General features: G+C 53.8%; 6 protein-coding genes across 6 annotated transcripts; all 6 read left to right on the top strand.

Annotated features, from left to right (window-relative positions):
• Positions 1-2,753: 2,753 nt before the first annotated feature.
• Positions 2,754-4,126, top strand: PHYSODRAFT_262675 (hypothetical protein; the record flags this gene model as incomplete). The annotated part of the gene is made up of 3 exons (XM_009538609.1): positions 2,754-2,878; positions 2,921-3,287; positions 3,362-4,126. 3 exons carry the CDS (start codon positions 2,754-2,756, stop codon positions 4,124-4,126), a joined length of 1,257 nt encoding a protein of 418 aa, XP_009536904.1.
• A 2,026-nt stretch (positions 4,127-6,152) lies between these two features.
• Positions 6,153-7,120, top strand: PHYSODRAFT_250352 (hypothetical protein; the record flags this gene model as incomplete). Its single annotated transcript, XM_009538608.1, has 2 exons — positions 6,153-6,732; positions 6,783-7,120. 2 exons carry the CDS (start codon positions 6,153-6,155, stop codon positions 7,118-7,120), a joined length of 918 nt encoding a protein of 305 aa, XP_009536903.1.
• Positions 7,121-14,123: 7,003 nt separating this feature from the next.
• PHYSODRAFT_340440 (hypothetical protein) lies at positions 14,124-16,281 on the top strand (the record flags this gene model as incomplete). Its single annotated transcript, XM_009538607.1, has 8 exons — positions 14,124-14,141; positions 14,216-14,518; positions 14,600-14,671; positions 14,744-14,935; positions 15,012-15,089; positions 15,164-15,373; positions 15,467-15,808; positions 15,997-16,281. 8 exons carry the CDS (start codon positions 14,124-14,126, stop codon positions 16,279-16,281), a joined length of 1,500 nt encoding a protein of 499 aa, XP_009536902.1.
• A 573-nt stretch (positions 16,282-16,854) lies between these two features.
• PHYSODRAFT_528454 (hypothetical protein) lies at positions 16,855-17,502 on the top strand (the record flags this gene model as incomplete). Its single annotated transcript, XM_009538606.1, has 1 exon — positions 16,855-17,502. A coding segment is annotated over one exon (648 nt), but the record flags the coding sequence as incomplete, so codon positions are not given.
• A 1,253-nt stretch (positions 17,503-18,755) lies between these two features.
• PHYSODRAFT_528437 (hypothetical protein) lies at positions 18,756-19,313 on the top strand (the record flags this gene model as incomplete). Its single annotated transcript, XM_009538605.1, has 1 exon — positions 18,756-19,313. One exon carries the CDS (start codon positions 18,756-18,758, stop codon positions 19,311-19,313), a length of 558 nt encoding a protein of 185 aa, XP_009536900.1.
• Positions 19,314-20,087: 774 nt separating this feature from the next.
• On the top strand, positions 20,088-20,672 carry PHYSODRAFT_288877 (hypothetical protein; the record flags this gene model as incomplete). Its single annotated transcript, XM_009538604.1, has 1 exon — positions 20,088-20,672. The coding sequence occupies one exon, from the start codon at positions 20,088-20,090 to the stop codon at positions 20,670-20,672; it is 585 nt and encodes a 194-aa protein (XP_009536899.1).
• Positions 20,673-21,657: the final 985 nt, after the last annotated feature.

The following is a 21,657-nucleotide window of genomic DNA, read 5'->3' as shown; positions in this document are numbered from 1 at the left end:
ACAGCCTTTCCTTTGCCTTACAGGTTGCTACGTATACTTTGAAACAATATGGCAAAACGTGTATAGCCAAAGAAAGATTGCAAATTAACCACCATGCCAAAGTTACGATAACACTGCTTCTTAGTATTGCCTGTGGTAAGTACAATTGTGCATCACAAAACTGCTTGCTATCCTTCTCGTCATCTACATTATTTTTTAATCCTGTTTATCGAGACATTTGTATGTATTATCCTTACCAAATGTACATCCTTAACATGTCGCGCTTCCGTGTTATGGTGTGTGCATCCCATACAACTAGCCGAGCGCCGCCGCTACGCGGCGGTCAGTTTAGGTAAAACTACTGGGTGTGTACGCCCCCCCGTTCCGCTCTACAAAGGCAGTACCCTCTAAAACCTAACCCAATGTGTATCCCAGGGTTACGATGTTACTTCCATACAAAGATCAAGTATATCGTTATGAATTTATTGTCGAAAGCATGTTTATACTGTGTATTGCCGTTTGTAGATATTTTGGCCAACACATGCTTATTATCTCGTTAATAATCTCGATTTTAATCCAGCCAGCTCTTAATTAAGACCTAGGTCTGATTTATATATCTCGCCAGTACGGTCTAAGATCCGAGCTTGGGGCTCTGTTTTCTCGACCAAGGCGCTTTTCTACGGCTTGGAAACGCAGAAATGCCATTCTAGACGGGCCAAACCGAGTTTCTGGGCCTAAAAGCGGCCCCCAGCAAAGCATAAAGCTAAATCAGCCCTCGCCTATCTCGTGTCCACTCATATTAAGAGACAGGCGTGGTCTATTTTAGAGGGCAAAGTATTTGCAAGCGGCAATAATATCCATAATTTAGCATATTTGTTGCACATTTATCATAAAGCGCACTTTCTATTAGCCAATCATAATCGCTTTTACTATCAGCAATCACACGACAAAGTATACTTAAGGGATCCCTTATAACCACAACCCCCTTGTAGATCAGGTAGGAACTATGACTTCGGCGATGCGGTACTAATAAATAGTGCCCGGGGTATTGTTCGGTAATCTCCGTTAGCTTGAAAAAGCGCGTCTCCTCGTTTTCAGTTTGGCGTTCAAGGCAGAGTTAGGAGCACGTGGCTGTCGTCAGTTAGAGCATTTGTTTTGTATTCTTTTCACGAAATGAAATACAGCAACCAAAATTTTAGGTTACGAAGTTGGTTTCAAGTTGAGTGTGTGGAGTGAGTTAAAGTTGTCTCACAGATGTATGTTGTAAATGCATTGACGCAACGCTTATCTTTCTTTTAAGGCGTGGTGCCGCTAATAGGGCGCTGTAGTTCCGGAGAAACTTCAATTATAAAAATGTGGTGTATCTATGAGCGTGGCCAGTACAATACATGGTCAGCTACGCTTGCAAAGTTACAGAGGATATTTCTCACGCACATAAAAATAGGGACGTTCGTTAGTCTATACAATTGGCGCTCCCACTTCCGACACCGTGGTCCACCTTTAATTGTCAGAGTGCTAAATTCAATAAAAGTCAATAAAGTCTGGTAGGTAGAAGACCAGTCACCACATAGCTCATGGAGCGGGGCCGAAGGTGCTGCAGTGTGCAGTGCAGAACTACGTGCCCACGCGCTTCGAGGACGCGCCAGGCCGCACCATGGCGAAGAGGGAGGTGCGCTTCAAAAACATGCCCATCACAGCCGACGTGGTGGAGTAACGAGAGTAAGACCGAGCTGCTGACAATCTAGAAAACGGTCAGGAGTCTGGCCGCTAGCTTTTACTCCAGTGGCGCTGGCGCCGGTGTTGCGCAAGCCCGGCGGGGCGAGATAACATACAACAGCGTACCACAGGCCGGCATCAGGCGCCGTCTACCGCAGTTCCTGCCGCGAACTACATAGCGTAAGTGATACGGCCAAACCCGGCTGGCGCCCCGTCATTATTGGAGCCCATGCGCCTATATAACTTTATAATTCTATATATATTAAATTTGAAAAATAATCAGGAGATCACGGCGTCGGAAGTGAGAGCGCCAATTGTACCGGTACAAGTAGCGTTGAAGACGTATCGAGGCAGTGATAAATGCTTATGGAAGCGCATTATAATACGTAGACATGATGACAATGCCCAAAACCCATCGTTCTCGGAGCCGTATGGTTTCGGACAATGCGACGCTCAGTCGGCAGGCACAACTCAAGGCTGTGCCAAGGACTCGTTGACAATCACGAACCACGACGGGATGAATACGGTACTGTACATCCCGTCGACTCATAAACACCGAGCCAATAACGAGGCAATCATCACCTTTGTCAGCCTCAACAATCAAGCTCATTTCCGAATTTGCCGAGTAGCGGTAAATGCGTCTCTACCAGCTCTTCGCGCTCGCGGCCGTCATCGCCCAGACCTCGGCAGCATCCGACTGAACGGCTGGTTCAAGTGCACCGATTTCACCTTCTCCGATGAAGGAAGCTCGACGGGGCAGTACACCGAGAGCGCCACCTTCAGTGCGCCCTTGTAATCTGTAAGGCGCCCAAGTTCGCCGACCCGACGGTTGATGTCTTCGTGAAGCGCATCCCGGCAACCAACGCAGACCCAAAAACCGCTACGAACGTTTGGTTCCTACAAGGAGGTCCATCTTCGTCCACTGATTGTAAGTATGTTCCGTACGATTTCGTAATTCTTGTCATTTTTTCTGACTTAAGCTGTGGTTGTCGTTTCCAGTGGAATCTTCGATGATTGACGTGCTCACGCAACTAAATGGCACTGCGAATATGTACACTATGGACTACCGCGGTCTTGGTCGCAGCACGTACCTGGACTGCGTTGCCGCGCAGGCTACTACCACGGGATCTCCGCTCGGTAAGGACTTCGACTCATCGGAAGTTCCGGCCTGTGCTCAGGAACTGTAACATAAGTACGGTGATCTCGCTGCCTTCTCGGTGACAAGCTCCGCCACGGATTTGGCGACCTTCATCGCCAAGTATACGAACAGCGCCAATACCATCTTGTATGGTGCCAGCTACGGAACACTGTTTGTGGAGCGCGTGATGCACTTGAACCCCCCAAAGGTGACGGGGTACGTTATGGACGGCGTCGCCACAGCGTCGGGAGCGTCAGCGGACAAGTTTTTCTACATGTCCAAACGGGATGTTGACTTCGGTATCGTGGGCGACCGCTTCTTGGTGCTGTGCGCGGAGGACGAGACCTGTAGCAGTTACTTCAAGAAGCCCAACACGCTGCCTACAACCCTTCGAGGCTTGCTTTCGGACTTCGACAAAGACCCGAACTCGACGTGTGCGAGTATGCTGAAGGACGTGAAAGGCTACAGCGATGTTCCACCTTCGCTGCGTTAAGAATTGTGTTCGGCATGATGCTGATGGATGCGGAGCAACGAAAGCATATCCCTCCGGTTGCCTACCGCATGAAGCGCTGCGACTCGAATGACGCTGAAGTGTTGGGCCAATACATCGCCTACTACAACATGCACGCCAGCGCATCATCCCAAACCGCAGCTTTCGACTCCCCACTTCTATCCAGCCTCATCTATTTCTCAGAGATGTGGGAGCGCCCGCAGCCTTCGCAGGCCGAAATGGATAAGCGGTTCGAGAACGCCCTTATCTCCACCGGGGCATTCGCTGGGCAGCCTGAGCAGTACTGCGCCTTCTCCAAGGAAAAGTCCAAGGCGTGTGACGAATTCAACGTCGGCAACTATCCTGCGAAACCCATTACCTACAAACGCGACCAGTACTGGAACAAGACCGCCACGATCCCCCGCCAGGCCAGCGTTCTGCTCTTGAGCAGCAAGTTGGACGCTCAGACGTTGCACGAGTACGCTAAGGCGTTGCTGGAGACGCTGGATGGAGACCAAAACGAGATGGTCACCTTCAACACCTCCATCCACGGCGCGCTCATGTGGACCCCATTGGATTCTGGTAGTACTTGCGGCGCGAAGATTCTGGCTTCGTATGTCAACAACAAGGGAAACCTCAAGGGGCTGGACAAGTCTTGCGTGGGCGAGATGCCGGCGTTCAATCTGGCGGTCCCAGTCGACTACCAGACTATACGGATGATGCATACGATGGCGCCTTCAACTCCAGTCTGGGTTACTACACCCAGTGATTTCGATGAGCTATGGGACTATGGGAGTGATTAACAAGCGCTAATGCGGTAGACACCAATCCAGGCTGGACAAGTCTTGCGTGGACGAGATGCCGGTGTTCAATCTGGCGACCCCAGTCGACTACCAAACCATGTACTTCTGCACGAGTGTGCATCGGTATTATTCATTGACAGCGGCTATCTGCATGATTAAATCCACCACAGAATTGTGCATCTCATTTCCATTTTTCGTTAATTCCTTTCATGACGAGTTTCACTGGTAATTTGATGTTTCTCAATGGGAACGCGAGCGCGAGCACGTAATGAATTTACCGCATGTACAGACGACACAAACGAATGCCAGGTAAAATACCATGAAAGAGTCGTTCTGGTCGGGGAAAACGTTTGAAACCGTATAGTTACTCTGTTGTATAGCGTTACCAGTATGCATTACAGTTAGTGTATTCCGCAAACATGTTAGTGATTTTCACAACACACTAACTTACCGTTAGTGCTGTTTGCAAACGCGTTTGTATGTTTGCTGCTCTATCATTAGCAGATCAAATTAATGGCCACTGGTACCGTTGTCGAGGGATTACCCTTACTTTTGAGTACATTTCGCGGATTTTTGAGTAACGAGTAATGTGCTCGGACTTCCGAGTACGTAGATTTCATTTAAATTCGTGCGCTGCGTCAACTTGAAACTATTGACTACACTTTAAATACGCTGCTTGTTGGGATGCCATTCACGAACTAAAATAACGTGCCACAAACCCTTTAGGGCAACTTATCTTTTGTTTTCTGCTAGATGATGCTTGAATTCTCTATTATCTTACTCACGTCCGCATAATTGGATCAATGCTTTACTTCCCCAGATGCATTTACATTGTATCCTCCTCTGGTCTGGTCCAAGACGGCGATGCCGGACGTGGCATCTTTCCTAAGTCACAGTATGTCGAATTACTCAGAAGTCAGTGAAGTGTACTCACAATTAAGTAGCACCCGTAGCCGAGTCCACATTCCATGTACGCACCACGGCGTAGCAAGAGTAATCCAGTGCTGCTTAGTTTCAAGAGATCATGGTTGGTGTAAGGAAGAATACCTTTTTCTCGTGTGCAAGTCAGCTTCCCGACAAGTGACAAGAGCTTCGACTCTTTTAGTTCAGGATACTTCCAAGTAAATAGTTTAAAATTGTCTAACTCCACAAACATGTAAGCCATATTCACAACACACTAACAAACAATTTGCAAACACTAGCGTTAGCTATACAGTTTGTGCTTGTGCCAACACTAATAATACATGATTGGGGGGGGGAGCTGAAATGAATTCAATTTATCCTGGACTGCATAGCATATCTTACTTTATCTAGCCTGATGTGATTCTGGAACATGCCTTTAGTTAATAAGCTTGGCGGTAGATTGACTAAATTCCTCGTTGTAGTTGCCGATGCAGTCTTCCAAGTCCACTTGAATTATGGCCAGCGCATCATCGCCCCTCGCAACATATAGTTGTTATAATGTCTAGCGCAACAGTGAAGTTGTATCTAGCGTTTTGATCACGTGTCGAGTGCAATACAAGATCACCAAGTGTGTGCCGGGGCACACAGCACTTCTTAACAGAGGAAGCAGGAGTATACAAACTCCAAGTGAACAGCCGTTCACGTGTCCCTGGTCTGAAGGGGACGACTTGACTTGAAAAGCGGTAGATCTAAGACTGAATGTATTTATAGGTTGGTACAGATTTGGCCTGCATACAAATCCTAAGTTCCCTATAGTTTGTGTCATACAAAATGTATCTGTTGGCTCCGAGGCCACTTGGGTCACTATCCAGGGAAGTGACCAATGTAGCCATCCCGGAATAGTGACAGGGTCACTATTCCATGTAACCCCGTTACATCCTCCCCCACTTAGATTCGATCTTATCGACCAATCAGAGCGAGGTTACGCCGGCGACTCACATTTCACTCGCAAAGTCGAAATCCATCGACAACGGCGCGAGCTCTGGTGCCTCGGCTCCCGGGCCTCACAGAGCAACTGGCGCATCGCCGAGCAAGCCGCAGGGTCTCCACGTTGACCGGAAGCATGCCTCCAAAGCGCAGTGCGCGCAGTGCGAAAGCACCTCCGAAACCGCGGGCCGTAGGGCCGAAGACCAGGGCGGCCAAGGCCAAGGACGAGTCGTCCGCGCTGATGGAGGCCACGAAGGCGGCCGAGGAGGTGGTGCGCTCTCGTAGCAGCACGCCGGAGAGTGGCCGTCAGGCCGGGGCTCGGAGCAAGTCTCCTGACGCCGCGCAAGACAAGGAGGAGAGTCCTCGGGGTCATAAAAGCCCGGCTCGCGACTGGGAAGCCGCCGTCTTTGACTGCACGATGGTCCTGTGCTCCGGTGAGAGTTCACCCGACGACGAGAACGTCTCGGAGGGCAGCACGCACGCTGCCGAAGGCACGGAGCTGGCGGCAGGCGACATGACCAACGCCTCGGCCGACGCAAAGGCCTCGTCAGAGAAGGAGGCGGTGGACGCCAAGTCCGGCTCAGGCGACAGCAAGCAGTCGCACGACGAAGTCACCATGGCTGACGCTGGGGTCGTGGTCGAGAAGTCGCCGAGCGACGCGGGCTCCAAGCCCAAGGAGGTGCTGGCATCCAAGCATCTGACGCTGGCACAAGGTCGTGAGCGTGCCCAAGCGTCGAAAGCGGCTGCCGCTGCGAAGGCCGCCTAGGCCAAGGCGAAGCAGGTTCAGCTTCCAGGTCGCCTCGCGGGTCCAGCTCCAAGCTGTTCATCAACTCGGAGTCTGAGGACGAGGAGGGTGCCGTCCACGAGCCCAAGGAGCTCTCCAACAACCTCGACGAGCAGCAGCAGCAATACCACGCTGCTAGCTCGGGTGCGTATGCCAGGCAGCCGACTGCCACGACTGCCATCGAGTCTTCTTCAGGCGGGGATGCCACGTACCCGCAGGGCTACTTCCCGCCCGAGCCTGGCACTGGTGCGCCAGCGCTGTTGGAGAAGCTCTCGGCTCCTCGTGGCCTTATCGGCGGGTACACCTCGAGGGGTTCCTAGGAGCGTGCTCTTGTTGAGAAATAGCCACTCTTTCTTGGTGACGTTGAAGTTGCCCGGTGTGTGCTACTAGCACCACACAAGCTCAAACTCAAACTGAAGGAGTTCACCACGCTTCGCAAGAAGCCGGAGGACAAGGGTGGACTCCATCCTGTGTGGGGTTTCCACTGGGTCAAGCCGAATGACAACATGACCTGGAGCGAGGTGGAAGACTTCTTCTGGCGCTACGTCCAGCGCAAAGGGTATTCCGACCAAGAGTTCAAAGAACTCCGTGAGGATCGCACTCTGTCCACAATCCTGGACGTGCGTGAGTTCCGCATCGAGTTCGCTCTACTCGTGAGCAAGCGCAAGCTCCACTCGAAGATGGACGAGCTGAAGCAAGAGGCGAGAGCCAAAGCTCGTGAAGAGCGTGGGCGTGGTGCGACTACGTCTGCTACCGCGTCCCGGGTACCGGCCAAGAAGCCAAGGACTACTTACGAAGCTGCCGCTGCTTCTCGTCCCATATCGCAACAGCCTTCGGGCAGTCTGCCTGGAGCTGCTCAACGGGCTCCCACGAGTTATCCGACTCAGGGTAACCCCTCCACTTCACGAGCAGCTGGCGCTTGCCATGGAGCCGCCGCTCCCGGACGACTCGTTCCACGTGGTAGTGGATCTGCCCATTACGATCAAGGAGGGCCGGCGGTGGCCTCGCACGGCCATGGCTACGAGCCTGAGGTGACGCAGCCGGATGCTGGGGCCCCGAGTCAGGTGGTCGCCCTGCAGCAAGAGGAGATTCGTCTTCTCCGGGACCGTGTGTACGTCCTCGAGATCGCGCTTGGCGTCGGCCTTGGTGGGGAGGCTGCCGCTCGTGCTGGTCAGCCTGGTGCCGTGGAGCGGCTCCGTGAGGATGTTGCCTCGCTCTATCAAGAAACTCGCAGTCTCCATGGCCGTGTGGATCGTCGAGCCGACCTGTCGTCTAACAGCTCGCTGGCCTTCGGGCCGAGCTTCATGGCCACGCGCCGTATTCGGAGCAGCAGCAGCCCCACTCGTATCAGGCCCAGTTTGGCCAGGGCTCGTACGGGGCCCCTGCGTATGCTGCTCCGATGTACGCCGCACCGTCTTACGACCAGCGCGCGTATCAGGCGCCTTACCGCGACCCGACGCCGTGCTTCGAGGAGCTGCGCTCTTCTCCACCGGGCCACCCACCGCTTCCTGCGGGCAGCCAGAGCCAGAGGGCCACGGTACCTCTTAAGACGACCCACGTAAAACGTCGGGTGAGTCGTCATCGAGTTGGGCAAGTCTATGGTGTACGCCGCGCCATGCCGGCTGAGGACCGTGAAGGGTCCAATGAAGCGGTGCTTCAGCTTGTTGCTCTCGACCGAGCTAACAGTGTTTAGCGGTAGGTTTCTAGTATCTAGGAGAACTAAATCCCCAACCTTAAACACGTTCATGTTTCCTCTTCCATTTCGGTCAGAGTACTCCTTCTGTTTATCTTGGGCTTGCGCCATGGTGTCTCGCACCCTGCTGATTATGTTCAGCCTGTCTTCGGCAAACGAGGACAGTTGTTTCCGGAAGGTGGCTGGATTCACGTCCGAGACTTGGGAGGAAAAGGTTTTCCGAGCCTCTCCCCCACTTAGGACCGAAGCCCCGGTACTGCCTCGTAATGTGAGCGGCACCTGAGGGTGGCCCAACCCGTTCAGGTAAAAGGGCGTAAAGCCCGTCGATGCATGTGCCGCATTGTTGAGTGCGAACTCAACCATGGGCAAGCGATCAGCCCAAGAGCGGGGCATCTCCGCGCAGATACCGTGGAGCGTGTCGTCGAGCACGCGATTGACGTGCTCCGTCTGGCCATCCGTCTGCGGGTGGTCCGCCGTCGACATCGACAGTCGTGTGCCGAGAAGGCGAAACAGCGTCTGCCAGAACGTAGCGGTGAACCGCGGGTCTCGATCAGAGACAATGGTCTCGGGCAGACCGTGGTGTCGGAAGACACAGTCCATGAACAGGCGAGCGACCTCGTCGCCAGTGACGGTGTCATGAACTGGAGCAAAGTGGACCATCTTGCTCAGACGGCACACGAAGGCAACAACACCAGTGTTGCCACGGTCATCGACCGGAAGTCCGAAGACAAAGTCGAGACTCATCGACTTCCAGCAGTCCGTTGGGACCGGCAGGCTCTGCAATGGTGCCGAGGCGTGACCGGCAGGCTTCACGCGCTGGCACGTCTCGCACGTACGGACGTAGGTGGCGACCCACTTGTACATATGACGCCACCAAAACATCTGCGAGACAGACGCGTACGTCTTCTCACGGCCAAGATGGCCACTGGATGGAGCGCCGTGCGCCTCCATCAGGATGTCGTACTTGAGATCCTCGTCGTTGGGCACGACAATACGGGGAGGATCCTCGGGCTCGACCCTATAGTGGAGCAAACCGTCAGCCCACTCATAGCGGTGCAGCCTTGCACGTTGTCGGGGCGTGAGCCACTCGGCCTTGGTTTCCGAGCCAGCGGCCAAGAACCGCACAAGAGGTCCGAGACTGGCATCGTCTCGGTACCCCAGCCTGATGCGATCATACAGATCCGTCGTGACCCGACTAATATGAGCAAGCTCGTAGTCGGGTCAGCGCGACAGCGCGTCGGCAAGCACGTTCAACTTGCCCGGCTTGTACTCGACACGGAAGTTGTATTCCGCAAAGAATGACAGCCAACGCGCCATCCGCTGTGAGAGGTGCGGCGTGTTGACGGCAGTCCGCAAGGACGCGTGGTCTGTATAAACGACAAAGGGCGTCGAGCCCAGGAGGTGCACTCGGAACTTGACAAGAGCGTACTTCATGGCAAGTAGCTCCTTGTCGTGGACTGGATAGTTCCGTTCGGCTGCCTTGAGCTGCCTGGACTGGAACGAGATGACCCGTTCGCGGCCTTCATCGTCGGCCTGCAATAGCGCACAGCCAATTGCGTAGTCAGACGCATCACAGACGACGCTGAAAGGCTTCGTCTCGTCCGGCAATGCCAGGCCTGGCGCGCGCTGTAAGCTCGCTTTGATGTCGTCAAAAGCATCTTGATGGCGACGCTCCCAGCGCCAGTCGACATCCTTCTTCAGGAGATCCGACAAGGGCCGTGCCAGCTCGGCGTAGCCTGCACTATACTTGTGCAAGTAGTTGGCGAGGCCCAACCACTGTCGTAGGTCCTTCTGCGACCGAGGTGGCGGCCAAGCCGCGATGGTTTTCACCTTCTCCGGGTCCGCCCGGACCCCGGCGCTGCTGACGATGCAGCCCAGAACCTTGATCTCCTCAGCTGCGAACACGCACTTGTCGATGTTGGCGTACAGCTTGTTCGCCCGCATGACTTCGAACACACGTCGAAGGTGCTGGAGATGCACCTCCATGGCCGTCTGGCCTGCCTCGGCACGGCTGTGGACGAAGATGTCATCAAAGTACGTCTGTGTGAACGCACGCAAAGGTCGGAACAGTTGTGTGACCAAGCGATTGAACGTTGCCGGGGCGTTAGAAAGACCCTGAGGCATGACCAGCCACTCCCAGAGCATACCGCTTGGCGTGCTCACCGCCGTGAGTGGGATGTCGCTCTCGCGCATCAGGATCTGGTAGTATCCGTCCACCAGGTCCAGCGCGCTATACAGCGTGCAGCCGGCCATGTTGTTGAGCAACACGTCCTTTCGCGGGATCGGTGTCTGCGCAGGCACTGTCGCGCTGTTCAGCTTGTTATAAGCATGAACCAGACGCCATTTTCCGTTCGGTTTGCGAACACAGAAGGTAGGCGTCGAGTGCGGGGACTTCGAATCCCGCACCATGCCTGCCTTCGCCTTGGCGGCAAAGAAGGCATCAATTACTTCACACTGCTCCCGGGGAAGAGGCCATTGCCTCGTGACACAGTGCTTCGTGCCCGGCACGAGATCGATCTCGTGCCTGATTCCCCTGTCCGGAGGGAGATTGGACGGTGGATCCTTGGACACCACGTCCTCGAACTCCTTCACCAAGAGGTACACCGGGTCCCGGGGGTTCTTAAGAATCTCAGAGCCCATGCGCGACGCGCGCTGTCTCTGGAGCTCCTCCAGGACTTCCTGGTCCATGACCGAGGACGAGTTCAACTCGGCCAACGTGGACTCCGGTCGGAGGAGAACCAACTCTGCGATCTCCCCGGCCTTTAGCTCGGCCAAGAAGTCCTCCATGGCGAGCTCCTCAAGGTTCAGCAACTCTGAAACCTCGGGCAGAGCTGTAAGATCGACAGCTCCTGTCTTGACCCGACGACCGGTCACGCCGTCGAAGATGTGATAACACTCTTCGGCGGCTGGAGCCTTGGCTGGAGGCTCGGAGTCGCTGGCGACTGGCGTCGTCGGCCACACGACTAGGCCCGGCTTACGACGTGACCCTCGGGTGTCTTCGTCTCGTGGCGCCGCCTTGACGGCACCACCGATCTTCTCGATCTCGTGCGGAACTACGTTACCCGCCTTGTCCTTGAGCGGAACTTGGTTACCCGCCTTGTTCTTGAGCGGAACTTGGTTACCCGCCTTGCTGGGTGGAACTATGATACCCACCTCGCCGTGTGGAACTTGGTTACCCACACCAGGAGCGCTTCCAGCGACGACCGCATCAGTTATGGTCTGAGTGACCTCCTGTGGAACTATGTTACCCACGCCAACGTCAGCGGCGCCTTCTCCAGCAGCCCTTGCTGCCTGCGGTACTTCGTTACCCGCGTGTGGACCTACGTTACCCACCTAGTAGGTGCTGTCCGGCACCTCCACTCTCAGGCCTTCTCCGGCCCGGTCGGAGTCGTCGTCAGTCTCGACGGATCCCAAGACCTCATTAGACGCTGCTGCGCCCTGGCGGCCCTAGCGGGCGCCCCAGCAGCTGCCAGAGGTGGGAACATGACTCACCAAAGCTCTGTCAGAGCGTGGGGGACGGCTGGCCCCGATGACCTTGCCGCGCCAGTCGATCCAAGGCTCGTGTTTCTCCAGTCACGGCATGCCAAGGATCAAGTCATACTTGTCCATGTCTAGGACCAAGAACGGCTCCGTGCTGTCGAAGTCCTCGAACTTGACAGTGAGGTCCATGTGGACCCGAGGTACTTCTACCACCGTACCGTCGGCCAGTCTTACCGAGACCAGCCCGTTGCCTTTGCTGCCTCGTAGCGCATCGGCGTACTTGTCGCGATTGCGTGCGACAGCCTGGCGGCGCGCAAAGTTCTTGGACGCCCCGGAGTCGATCAAGATTCTCAAGGGATGATCGTATCCCGGTACACTCGCGTGCACCACAAGCAGCCCACCGCTGCCCTTCTCCGCTTCGAGAGTACAGAGACTTTCAGGGGCTAAGTCCCCATGGCGTGCGCCACCCGCACGCCCCTCATGAAGACTTAGTGTTTCCCCAGTAGGGCGCCCTGCCCCTACTGGTGTCCGGCGTTCCCCTGGTTCCTGGGGCGCGGCTTCTGCCAGCGACCCCTTGAGCCAAAGGGCTTCGAAGACAACTTCTTCTTCAGTCCTCCCGCGGGACAGGCACGTTTCATGTGCCCAAGCTTGCCACAGCCGTAGCAGCGAATGTCGCTCTGCTCGGCCATGCCCAGATCCATGGGAACCGGCCCGTTGATCGCTCCATTGCCAGAGTTACCATTAGGCGCACCGCCAGAGGCAGGGTTGCTCTGCCATACCGTGGCGGGGGTACGAGCCTGCTTGTGGCTGTACTCCTCCTGGAGGGCGGTCTGAATCGCCTCCTCCATAGTGTTTGCTTGCACACGGAACAGTTGCGTGCGGGCAGGACCGACACGCAGACCGTCCATGAACACGGTCACCTTGATGTGTTCAGGCAGGGGGTTCCCCACCAAAGAGGCAGTGAACACTCGCATCTCCTGGATGTACTCATGCAGCTCGCGCCTTCCTTGTTTGCAGGCGAGGAAGCGCGAACGCTGGCGGTACTCGTAGTTCGCCTGAAGAAACGCGGCCCGCAGCTGCTCGCACAGCTGGGACCATGATGCGAAGCATCCAGGCGTCGTCGCTTCGCGCGTATACACCCAACTCTTAGCGCGACCACTAAGGTTGGAGGCGCAAAGGCGACACGGAGTCGCTCGTCCGAGACGAGAGCAGCGACCATCGCGAGCTCAACCTCTCGAACCCAGAAGTGAAGGTTTTCTCCTTCCTTCCCTTCGAAGGGGTGAACCTTCAGCCGCAGGGGCTTCGGTTGCACCGGCTTCGTCGCAGCCGCAGTGGCCTGCAGCCCTTGAACGTGGGCGATGAGCCCTCGCTCGTAGGTGTCGAACGCGTTGATACGCTCAACCTGCTCAGCCGGCGTCGCCGGCGCTAAGCTACACAGGGCATCTGTCCCAAAGATGCCTGCCATATTACGAACGGACTCGTACTGCGAGTCGTTCAGATGGGGAAACTCCGTACGATCCATCTTGGCTCACTAGATGAGACCATGGAGGATTCAGGTAGTCCAATCTACCTGCGTAGGCGTAGGATTGACTACAAGTGCTACCAAGTGTGACGGGGCACACAGCACTTCTTAACAGAGGAAGCAGGAGTATACAAACTCCAAGTGAACAGCCGTTCACGTGTCCCTGGTCTGAAGGGGACGACTTGACTTGAAAAGCGGTAGATCTAAGACTGAATGTATTTATAGGTTGGTACAGATTTGGCCTGCATACAAATCCTAAGTTCCCTATAGTTTGTGTCATACAAAATGTATCTGTTGGCTCCGAGGCCACTTGGGTCACTATCCAGGGAAGTGACCAATGTAGCCATCCCGGAATAGTGACAGGGTCACTATTCCATGTAACCCCGTTACAAAGTGCCTAACCGGTACGGGTACCTCGAACAATATTGTACCGCCATTATTGTTCAGATCTAGATACCGACGCCTCTGGATAGTGATAAAAAGTGGTCCCCGAGGCTAGCACTTCAAATAGGATCGTCTGTATATTTTTTCTCAAATCTGCTCAGCACGATTCCACATGAAGATTTTCACGAGTGGAGCAGTGAAAATAGCTTTTTAGAAGGAAGGCAGGAGGTTGAAACCAACGCAGATGAAGACGGAGAACAGCGTTAGTTTCAGACTTCCTTTACAGCGCTCACAGCTTTAGAAAAGCGACCCTTCGGCTCTCTGCATTCGCCTCAGCGTCTAACGTCGCGATCGACACTGCATCTCCTGCCTGAGGACGTAGCGGCAGGCGCCTTCCCTCTACCATTCTATGCCCGAGTCGTCGGTATAGAGGGGGACGAGGTCAAGTTCCGAAGCTTTGACGGGGAAGAAGGAGCGCTTTCGCGGTCCGTCGCCGCTCGCCGAACAGTCACGATAGCGGCCGTGAACAAGATGGGGAGGGTGTCGCTGCTTCGCCGGCCAGTGGCCGTCACTACGGGAGATCCGGAGCCCAAGACTTTCCATGGTCAAGTCGTTGGTGTTGAGGATGGCGAGGTGACAGTCGAGTCCGATGGTACCTAAATCGTTGGTCAAGTCGACGCGATCAAGGTGGTGGCGCCTGTGGTGGCTCTACTTCTGCAGCATGTCGCGCTCGACACGAGCGAGTGGAGTTCTGCGGACGTCGACAACATGCAGACGGCCATACTATCGAGGGTATTGGGAGAAGGGAATAACGAGGGAAGCCGGTCTATCAGCTGTATACTTAGTGGACTGATCGACGAACAGAATCATCCCGAGCCGTCTGCAATCTGCAAGTGGGTGGATCCTCAGTCGGGATCAGAGACACAATTTCCTCTCCAACACGCGGTCGACTACGCCTTCTACATCGACGGTGAAGCCGGTGGCGCGCCGGCGGCACTTGGCGAATCGTTTTGCCGCGCACACGACGAATATGTGGTGTCCACCGGTACACATGAGGTACAATGCCAATCTGGCAATACCGAGTCATGTGAACTTTTCGACTCCTTCAACGATGATGACGACGGTTTTCCAGATGCATCGGACCCGATCGCCAGACCGGTTCCAGCCACTGTGCAAGCAGCAGGATCAAAACGCAGCCAATCCCTTCATGGTACCAGTGAGGAAGTTGCTGAGCCTCCACACCAAAGACGCCGTACCACAGAGGCCACTGATTCTCTCCACAAGGATGCCCTGATTGTAGCGAGGCTAAGTCACGACCCCGAACTACTCGACCGTTTCCTGAACCTCCGTGAGCAGTCCAGGACTCAAGCGTCCAGTGCATCAGCAGATGATGAAGAAAAACAACCGCTACCACCATTGGCGTCGCCGTGCAAGGCCAAGAGCACGACCAAGAAGTCCAAGTATGCGTTTTCGCCACAGCGAGAGCGCCAGGAAGTTCACGACAAGCTAACATCGGAGCGCCACAGAGGTTAGGACCCTGATACTTATGTGCCTAGTCAAATCCGATCCGGTGCCCTGCTTTGCAAGTCTCTCCCCGGCGTGTTGACTCGCGCGTACGACTACCAGTTTGACATTGAAGGTCTCTCGATAATGCACTTCAGCTTTATGGACAGAAAGAAACGTATGGAGTGGATAGACTCGGGCAGTGCCAATTTCTCGAACTTTTCGGCGACAGCGGACTTCGAACCAGCTCCAGCAGCCACCAGCATCAACGACGTGGTTGGTGCGGTGCTCGTTTTCCAGGTGTTCGCGCGCGAATACTGCGTCACTAGCGCGATTGAGCTGGTGGATGCCATCATTGGATTTATTGAGGCCAAGATTATGGCTCTGCGCTGGGAACCGGAGGACATACCGGCCTTTGTTTACTGGGTGAACGACGTTCTCGAAAGCTAGTCGCGTCTTCGGATAAAGATCCGGGTGCTATTCGACTTCGATGCACGCTGGATGACCCCCTTCTGCGTGAAATATTGCAAGAAGTCCAAGAACGGCGAATTCAGCAATTAGAACAGAAGAGCTCAACGAGTAGAGCACCTTTTGGCACGGTCGAAGCAACGCAGGCCATCCCGGGCGGTTCCGCCTCGGCGAGACAGCGAGGAAAAAGGAAAGGACACGGCCCCATTCCGCCCAAAGTGCTGCAAAAACTGCCGAAGCTGAACGACTCGCAGGGAGGAAGTCGCCGGCTCTGCATGCGGTTTCTATCGAATGCAGGGTGTGATACCGATCTTCACGAAGGAGCTCACGACGGCCGGGCCCACTTTGTTCCGAAAACGCTAGACGCCTTGGTCAAAGCCGAGATCGAGAAGCGCTTCGATGGACTGAAGCCGCAATACAAACACTTATGACTACCTGTGGCTGCTCGGTCGCCATCGGCACACATGACGCTCCGATCCGGTTACTCCCCAACGAAGCCTGCCAACGTTATATCGAATCGATCAGAATGCCGAATAATTGAATGCAAACCCAAGTTGAACGACGCTGAGCCTACCCCCGCTGATGTTCGTTCTCGTAGTGCCTTTGCGGCACCTACAGGCGATATTAGTGTGGTCGCTGTAGAAAATCTCCGTTCCACATCAATGTCATCTCTCACAACCTGCACTCGAATCTCGAACGATGCTGAGCCTGCCCCCAGCGCTGATGGTTGGGCTAACATCCACGGAATGCCCCAAGTATTGGCTGCTTTGGATGCCGCAGAAAATCTCCGTTCCAGATCAGACATCAAAATATTACGCACGGTTGCTCTTATGAACGACGCTGAGCCTGCCCCTAGTGCCACTGCTTGGGGTAACACATCTGTGCTGCCTCAAATAGTGACTGCTGTGGATGCTGCAGAAAATCTCCGTTCAACACCTGAGCAAAGTCCTCACCATCCTATCACGGCGTATGCATCGAATTCTATTGCGCCTCATCAAGCCAGGATGGCTTCGTCCCATGATAATGCTGCGCATGCCTACAGCTCCACCGCTTCGCAGAATCTGGTATCTCTCTCACGGGAGTCTGCCATTACCATACAGCACGAGCTGGAGTTAAGGCTTCTTCGAGACGAAGCTCGAATATCCCAGCTTCACCGTCACTGGGGGCTGCGACGATCGCATCCTAAATCCGCTGACAAATCGGTCATCGACATGGTTGCGTGCCGCTCGCTATCGGAGAAAATTCGATCGAGACAGCTAAGCGTGGAGGACGCGGCAAAATTATTGAGAGGCGAAACTCTACCTGACTGTAGACCAAACAAGGCGCTTGACCCGGATCGTTTGCGGTATGTACTACGTGGGTACCCACACTTAGACCTCCTGATCAATATCGCCACGAAAGGTATCGAGGCACGCTGGGGCTATGGCCCCATACCAGTTCGGCCTCCACCCAAAAATCACGGGTCGAGTCGTCGACATCTGAAAGCCGTCGGTAAAAGCATCCGCGCAGGCCAAGATAGCGGGCAGTACATGGTTGTCGACGCCGATATCCTGGGGCGATGGTCGAACGTAATCTGCAGCCCACTAGGAGCGGTTGAGAAGAAGGACGTGGATCCCTCCGTTGAAGTGAGAACCATTCACGACCTATCGTACCCATTTGGTAATTCTACGAACGATTACTACCAGAAAAAGTCGGTGCCAGCCCTCACTTACGAGCCAGTGACTAATATTGCTCGACGTATCGAACACTTGGCTACGCGTCATCCTGGTGTCCGCGTATGTATCCTGAAAGGCGATGTGAAAGGTGCATACCGACATCTAATGTCAATAGCATCTCAAGTATTTCGTATGGCAGCTCTGGTGACAGACCTCAAGATTTTACTGATCGACTTAGCAGCCCCCTTCGGATGGTCCGGATCCCCACCATTTTATGGGCTGTTTGGACGTGCCATCTCGTGGTTGATGACAACTAATTCACCTGCCACCGTCGCTGATTCCGAAGATACCGAACCCTTTTTTGGCTACGAATGGGTAGATGATCATATTTTAGTCGAGCTGGACGTCAATGATCGGCTACATCTCGCAGAAGCAACCCTACGGCATGCGATGTTAGCCGTGCTGGGACCCCGATCAATTAATGGGGCCAAGTTCTCGAACTGGAGCACCGAACTCGTCGCCCTAGGTCTGCTCTGGAACACGGAAAAGCGAACAGTATCGATGCCAGCTGACAAATCGCTAAGGCGCTACAACGAGTAAATACGATGATTCAGCATCAAGCAGCTACAAAATCGGATCTACAAAAACTCCTAGGGTCGCTAAGACATGTGTCAACTTGCCTGCGGGCCGCCAAGCCATTTTACCAACAGCTGCAAGCACTTGCAGTCGCCGCACCACGGTTTGCAAAAGTAAAACTCTCCGCCGGGGCGAAGGCGGATCTACGATGGTTTCAAAACATCCTGAGTCATGGGAATTTCGCTGCGCTACCCCTGAGCATGTTCGGTGATCTTCCTTCATCCGATGTGGAACTGTACATGGATGCTTCAAACATGGGTTTGGCGATTCTGGACCCTGGCGCAAATAAATTTATCCAAGAAAAATTTGACGAGACCGAGACTCTTCTAATCGCCAACGATGACACGCATTTCAACAGCTTCTCCATTAATGTGCGGGAGCATCTGTGCATCGCATTGGCACTGTGGACCTGGGGTTCGTCGTGGTCGAGCAATTCGTCCGGCCAAATGCTTCACGTGAAGTGCTGGAGTGACAATATTTCAGCAGTGCAGTGGAGCAATCGACTTTCTTCAAAGAATGAACTCAGCCAAGAAATCAACAGGGCAATTCGTCTAGCCGGAGCCTACTTCAACTTACGAGTATCGGTGGAGCATTTACCAGGGTCGACCAATACCATGGCAGACGCAGCATCGAGGGCCTGGACGGATCCTTATAAAACTGTGTGGACTAATTTTTCTGTGTCCTGGGAACAGACAGCCGTGCCGCCAATCTTTCGCAAACTCTACACGAACTTCTCGAAGGACTTCAATCCCGCTCACTGGCCTCGTCATCAAACGTTAAATACTCAGCTACTTGGTCACAGTGGGTGCGATGGTCCACGGAAATGCGACTGCCTAAATGGTTACCCACTTTTCGCAATCTACTGCTGGAAATTCGGATGGAACTCGTCCGAAAGAGGCAACTCTACCTCCACCGTGCCCTCCAAACTCTGCCACATCTCGTGGTATCACAAGCGCTTCGTCAGATACAAAGTCGGACTGTCCCCCGGACACCAGCTTGCTGTCGTCGGCATGCGCAGAGAAGACCCTCCAACCAACCCCAAGGCCCCGTCACCATGCATCTCCTCGGAAAATTGCACAGCTCCTTCGATTTTTCCTGTGCCCAGCACCGAGTCATCTGGGGGGCTTCGGTGCTGGGCTTCTTCTTTCTTTTGCGCCGCTCCGAGTGTCTAGCTGACGGCACGAGGGTAAAAGAATATGCTATTCAAAGGTCCGATGTACGCTTCCTGGATGATCAAGGCCGCGACCAAGAATTGATCGATCGAGTGAAAAAGGTTCAAATTCGTTTTCGAGGCAGCAAGACTGACCAGTTTGGCGATGGATGTACTCGTGTGCTGGGTCGGTCTGGTCACGCCCAATGCTGCCCAGTAATGGCGTGCTGGTATCTCGTTCAGCATCACCTATCCATTGGCGCGAAGGCGGACACTCTACTCTGCAAAGTTACGCGGACCCACAACTTACAAGTCCGAGACCTCGTCAGTGCTTTGAAACACGCAGCTGAGCTCGTTGGGCACGAACTAGACAGTTACGGCTCCCACTCACTTCGTAGCGGCGGTGCCTCAGCACTCTTCAATGCGGGCTACGACAGCTTGGCCATCAAGCTTTTCGGGAGGTGGAGATCGGACGCCGTTGAGCGGTACACAAGAATGAGCTCACAACTAACAGCACGGATGGCGGGCGACATGATGGCCAAGGCAACATTGCAGCGTAATCAAGGGGCAACCTCCACGCCACACCCCGGCTGTGGAGGCGCTGCAATGTAATTTTCAACTTTTGTGCCAGGTTCGGCACGCCCCCAACAAGTAAGACGACGACGACTGAAAGTAATGCTTACGCGCACTGTGTGGCTGTGACTGGCTCTGCAGCAAAGCCGAAGTCTCCATCCCCACGATTATTCAAACTTTCACCTCCCGACACAAAAGTTCCAACATCTTCCGCCACGACGACATGCGCCTCCGTCACTCAACTCTCGTTACCGTGTTACTCGTGTGCGTCGCACTGGTCGTCGACGCCAAGGAGTCAAGCGATGCGAAGATGCCTACACTCGATTCTGCGTCTTTGTCACGTATAGCCACCGATAATCTGGCTGATCGATCCTTGAGAGCTGGAGACAAAGTGGAAAAGAATGACGACGGAAATGCCAACAGGGAAGCAGCAGCCACTGAAGAGATGGGAGGACTTCCTGGACTCCCTCAAGTAAAGGGATTGGGGGCGACGGTGACGTCAAAGGCCAAGATGCCCGAGCAATTCAAACTCTGGCTCCAGTATTCCTACTCGATGGACGAGACCTTCAAGATCCTGAAGCTAGACGACGAGGCGTCCAAGCTGCTAGCAAACCCACACCTGAAAACTTGGATGTCTTACGGCCGAGTCGTGGGGGAGGAAAACAAATTGACGGAGTCGCCAGTTATCACAGATCTGCTCAAGCGATTCGGCGCGGCGAAACTATCGGAGACAATTGAAGCAGCGAAGAAATCCGTTTGGACGAAGACTATTGCCGAGGAGTTGCAAGACCTGCTGCTTAGTCACTGATTGCAGGCCAAGATGGACCCAAAGATCGTATTCCGCCTGTTAGATCTGAAGATGTCGAAGTCAGTGCTTGAAAGCAGCCCGAACACTCCAGTTTTTGCCAAATATTTCGAGAAATTCAAAGAGGCATACGGGCATGTCTATTGAAAAATTAAAATCGGCGCCACTTATTATAATAAGTAAGCATTTGCTGTCGAATGCGCTTCCACAAACTCGAGCTCCAAATAATACTTCGAAGTAATTTTATTTTTCAGTTTTGCTTGTAACCTAGCGTCCTGAACCCGATACTCATCAAGCAGCATTCTCCATGTACGAAAATAATACCTGTACCATACAGGTATTGTATTCACGGGCGAGGCTTTTCATGTGGGGAAAATCTATGATCCATCAAGCTGTCATGCAATGTTTTATTATTATTATTATTATTATTAGATGTGTTGTAGTCACTTAGTTACCTAACGACCGCTAATCACACCTCCTACCTACGCCCGTTTCCGTCGCCGGCAGGTCTTCAGTCCGTGTATGCGATGGACCAACCCGGAAATTTTTTCACAGGTTGTTAGAGAAACTTGTTTGTGGTACTTATGAGTAGCTTGAACAATCTACTGGAGACTGTGGATTGGATAACATGTACTGTACTCAACTTATGCGCCGAATTTACTTGCGTTTCGTCGTTAGTTACGGTAAATACTCCTCTACCTTCATACAGTAGTGTGCATTCTCGCTCTCGCATTTCGTTTGTAAAAACCCTCTCGCTCCGAACGGTTCGAATTATGAAGGCAAAAAGTCAGCAAAAGTGACGTAGGATGCTACATATCGTGCCGATGTGTTGTCAATCGTCAGCTATGGCATGCATTCTACTTCGTAGTGCATTGTAGACGCAACTCTCTTATCCTTGCCTTTTTGCTTCGAAAGACGCTCGTTTGAAGTGCTAATGGCGTTAGCTGGAGATACATACTGGTGCTACTGTACATGTTTATACCAACAC

This window comes from Phytophthora sojae (genome assembly GCF_000149755.1).
Source record: "Phytophthora sojae unplaced genomic scaffold PHYSOscaffold_12, whole genome shotgun sequence".
NCBI lineage: Eukaryota > Oomycota > Peronosporomycetes > Peronosporales > Peronosporaceae > Phytophthora > Phytophthora sojae.
This window is presented reverse-complemented; position numbering and strand designations above follow the sequence as displayed.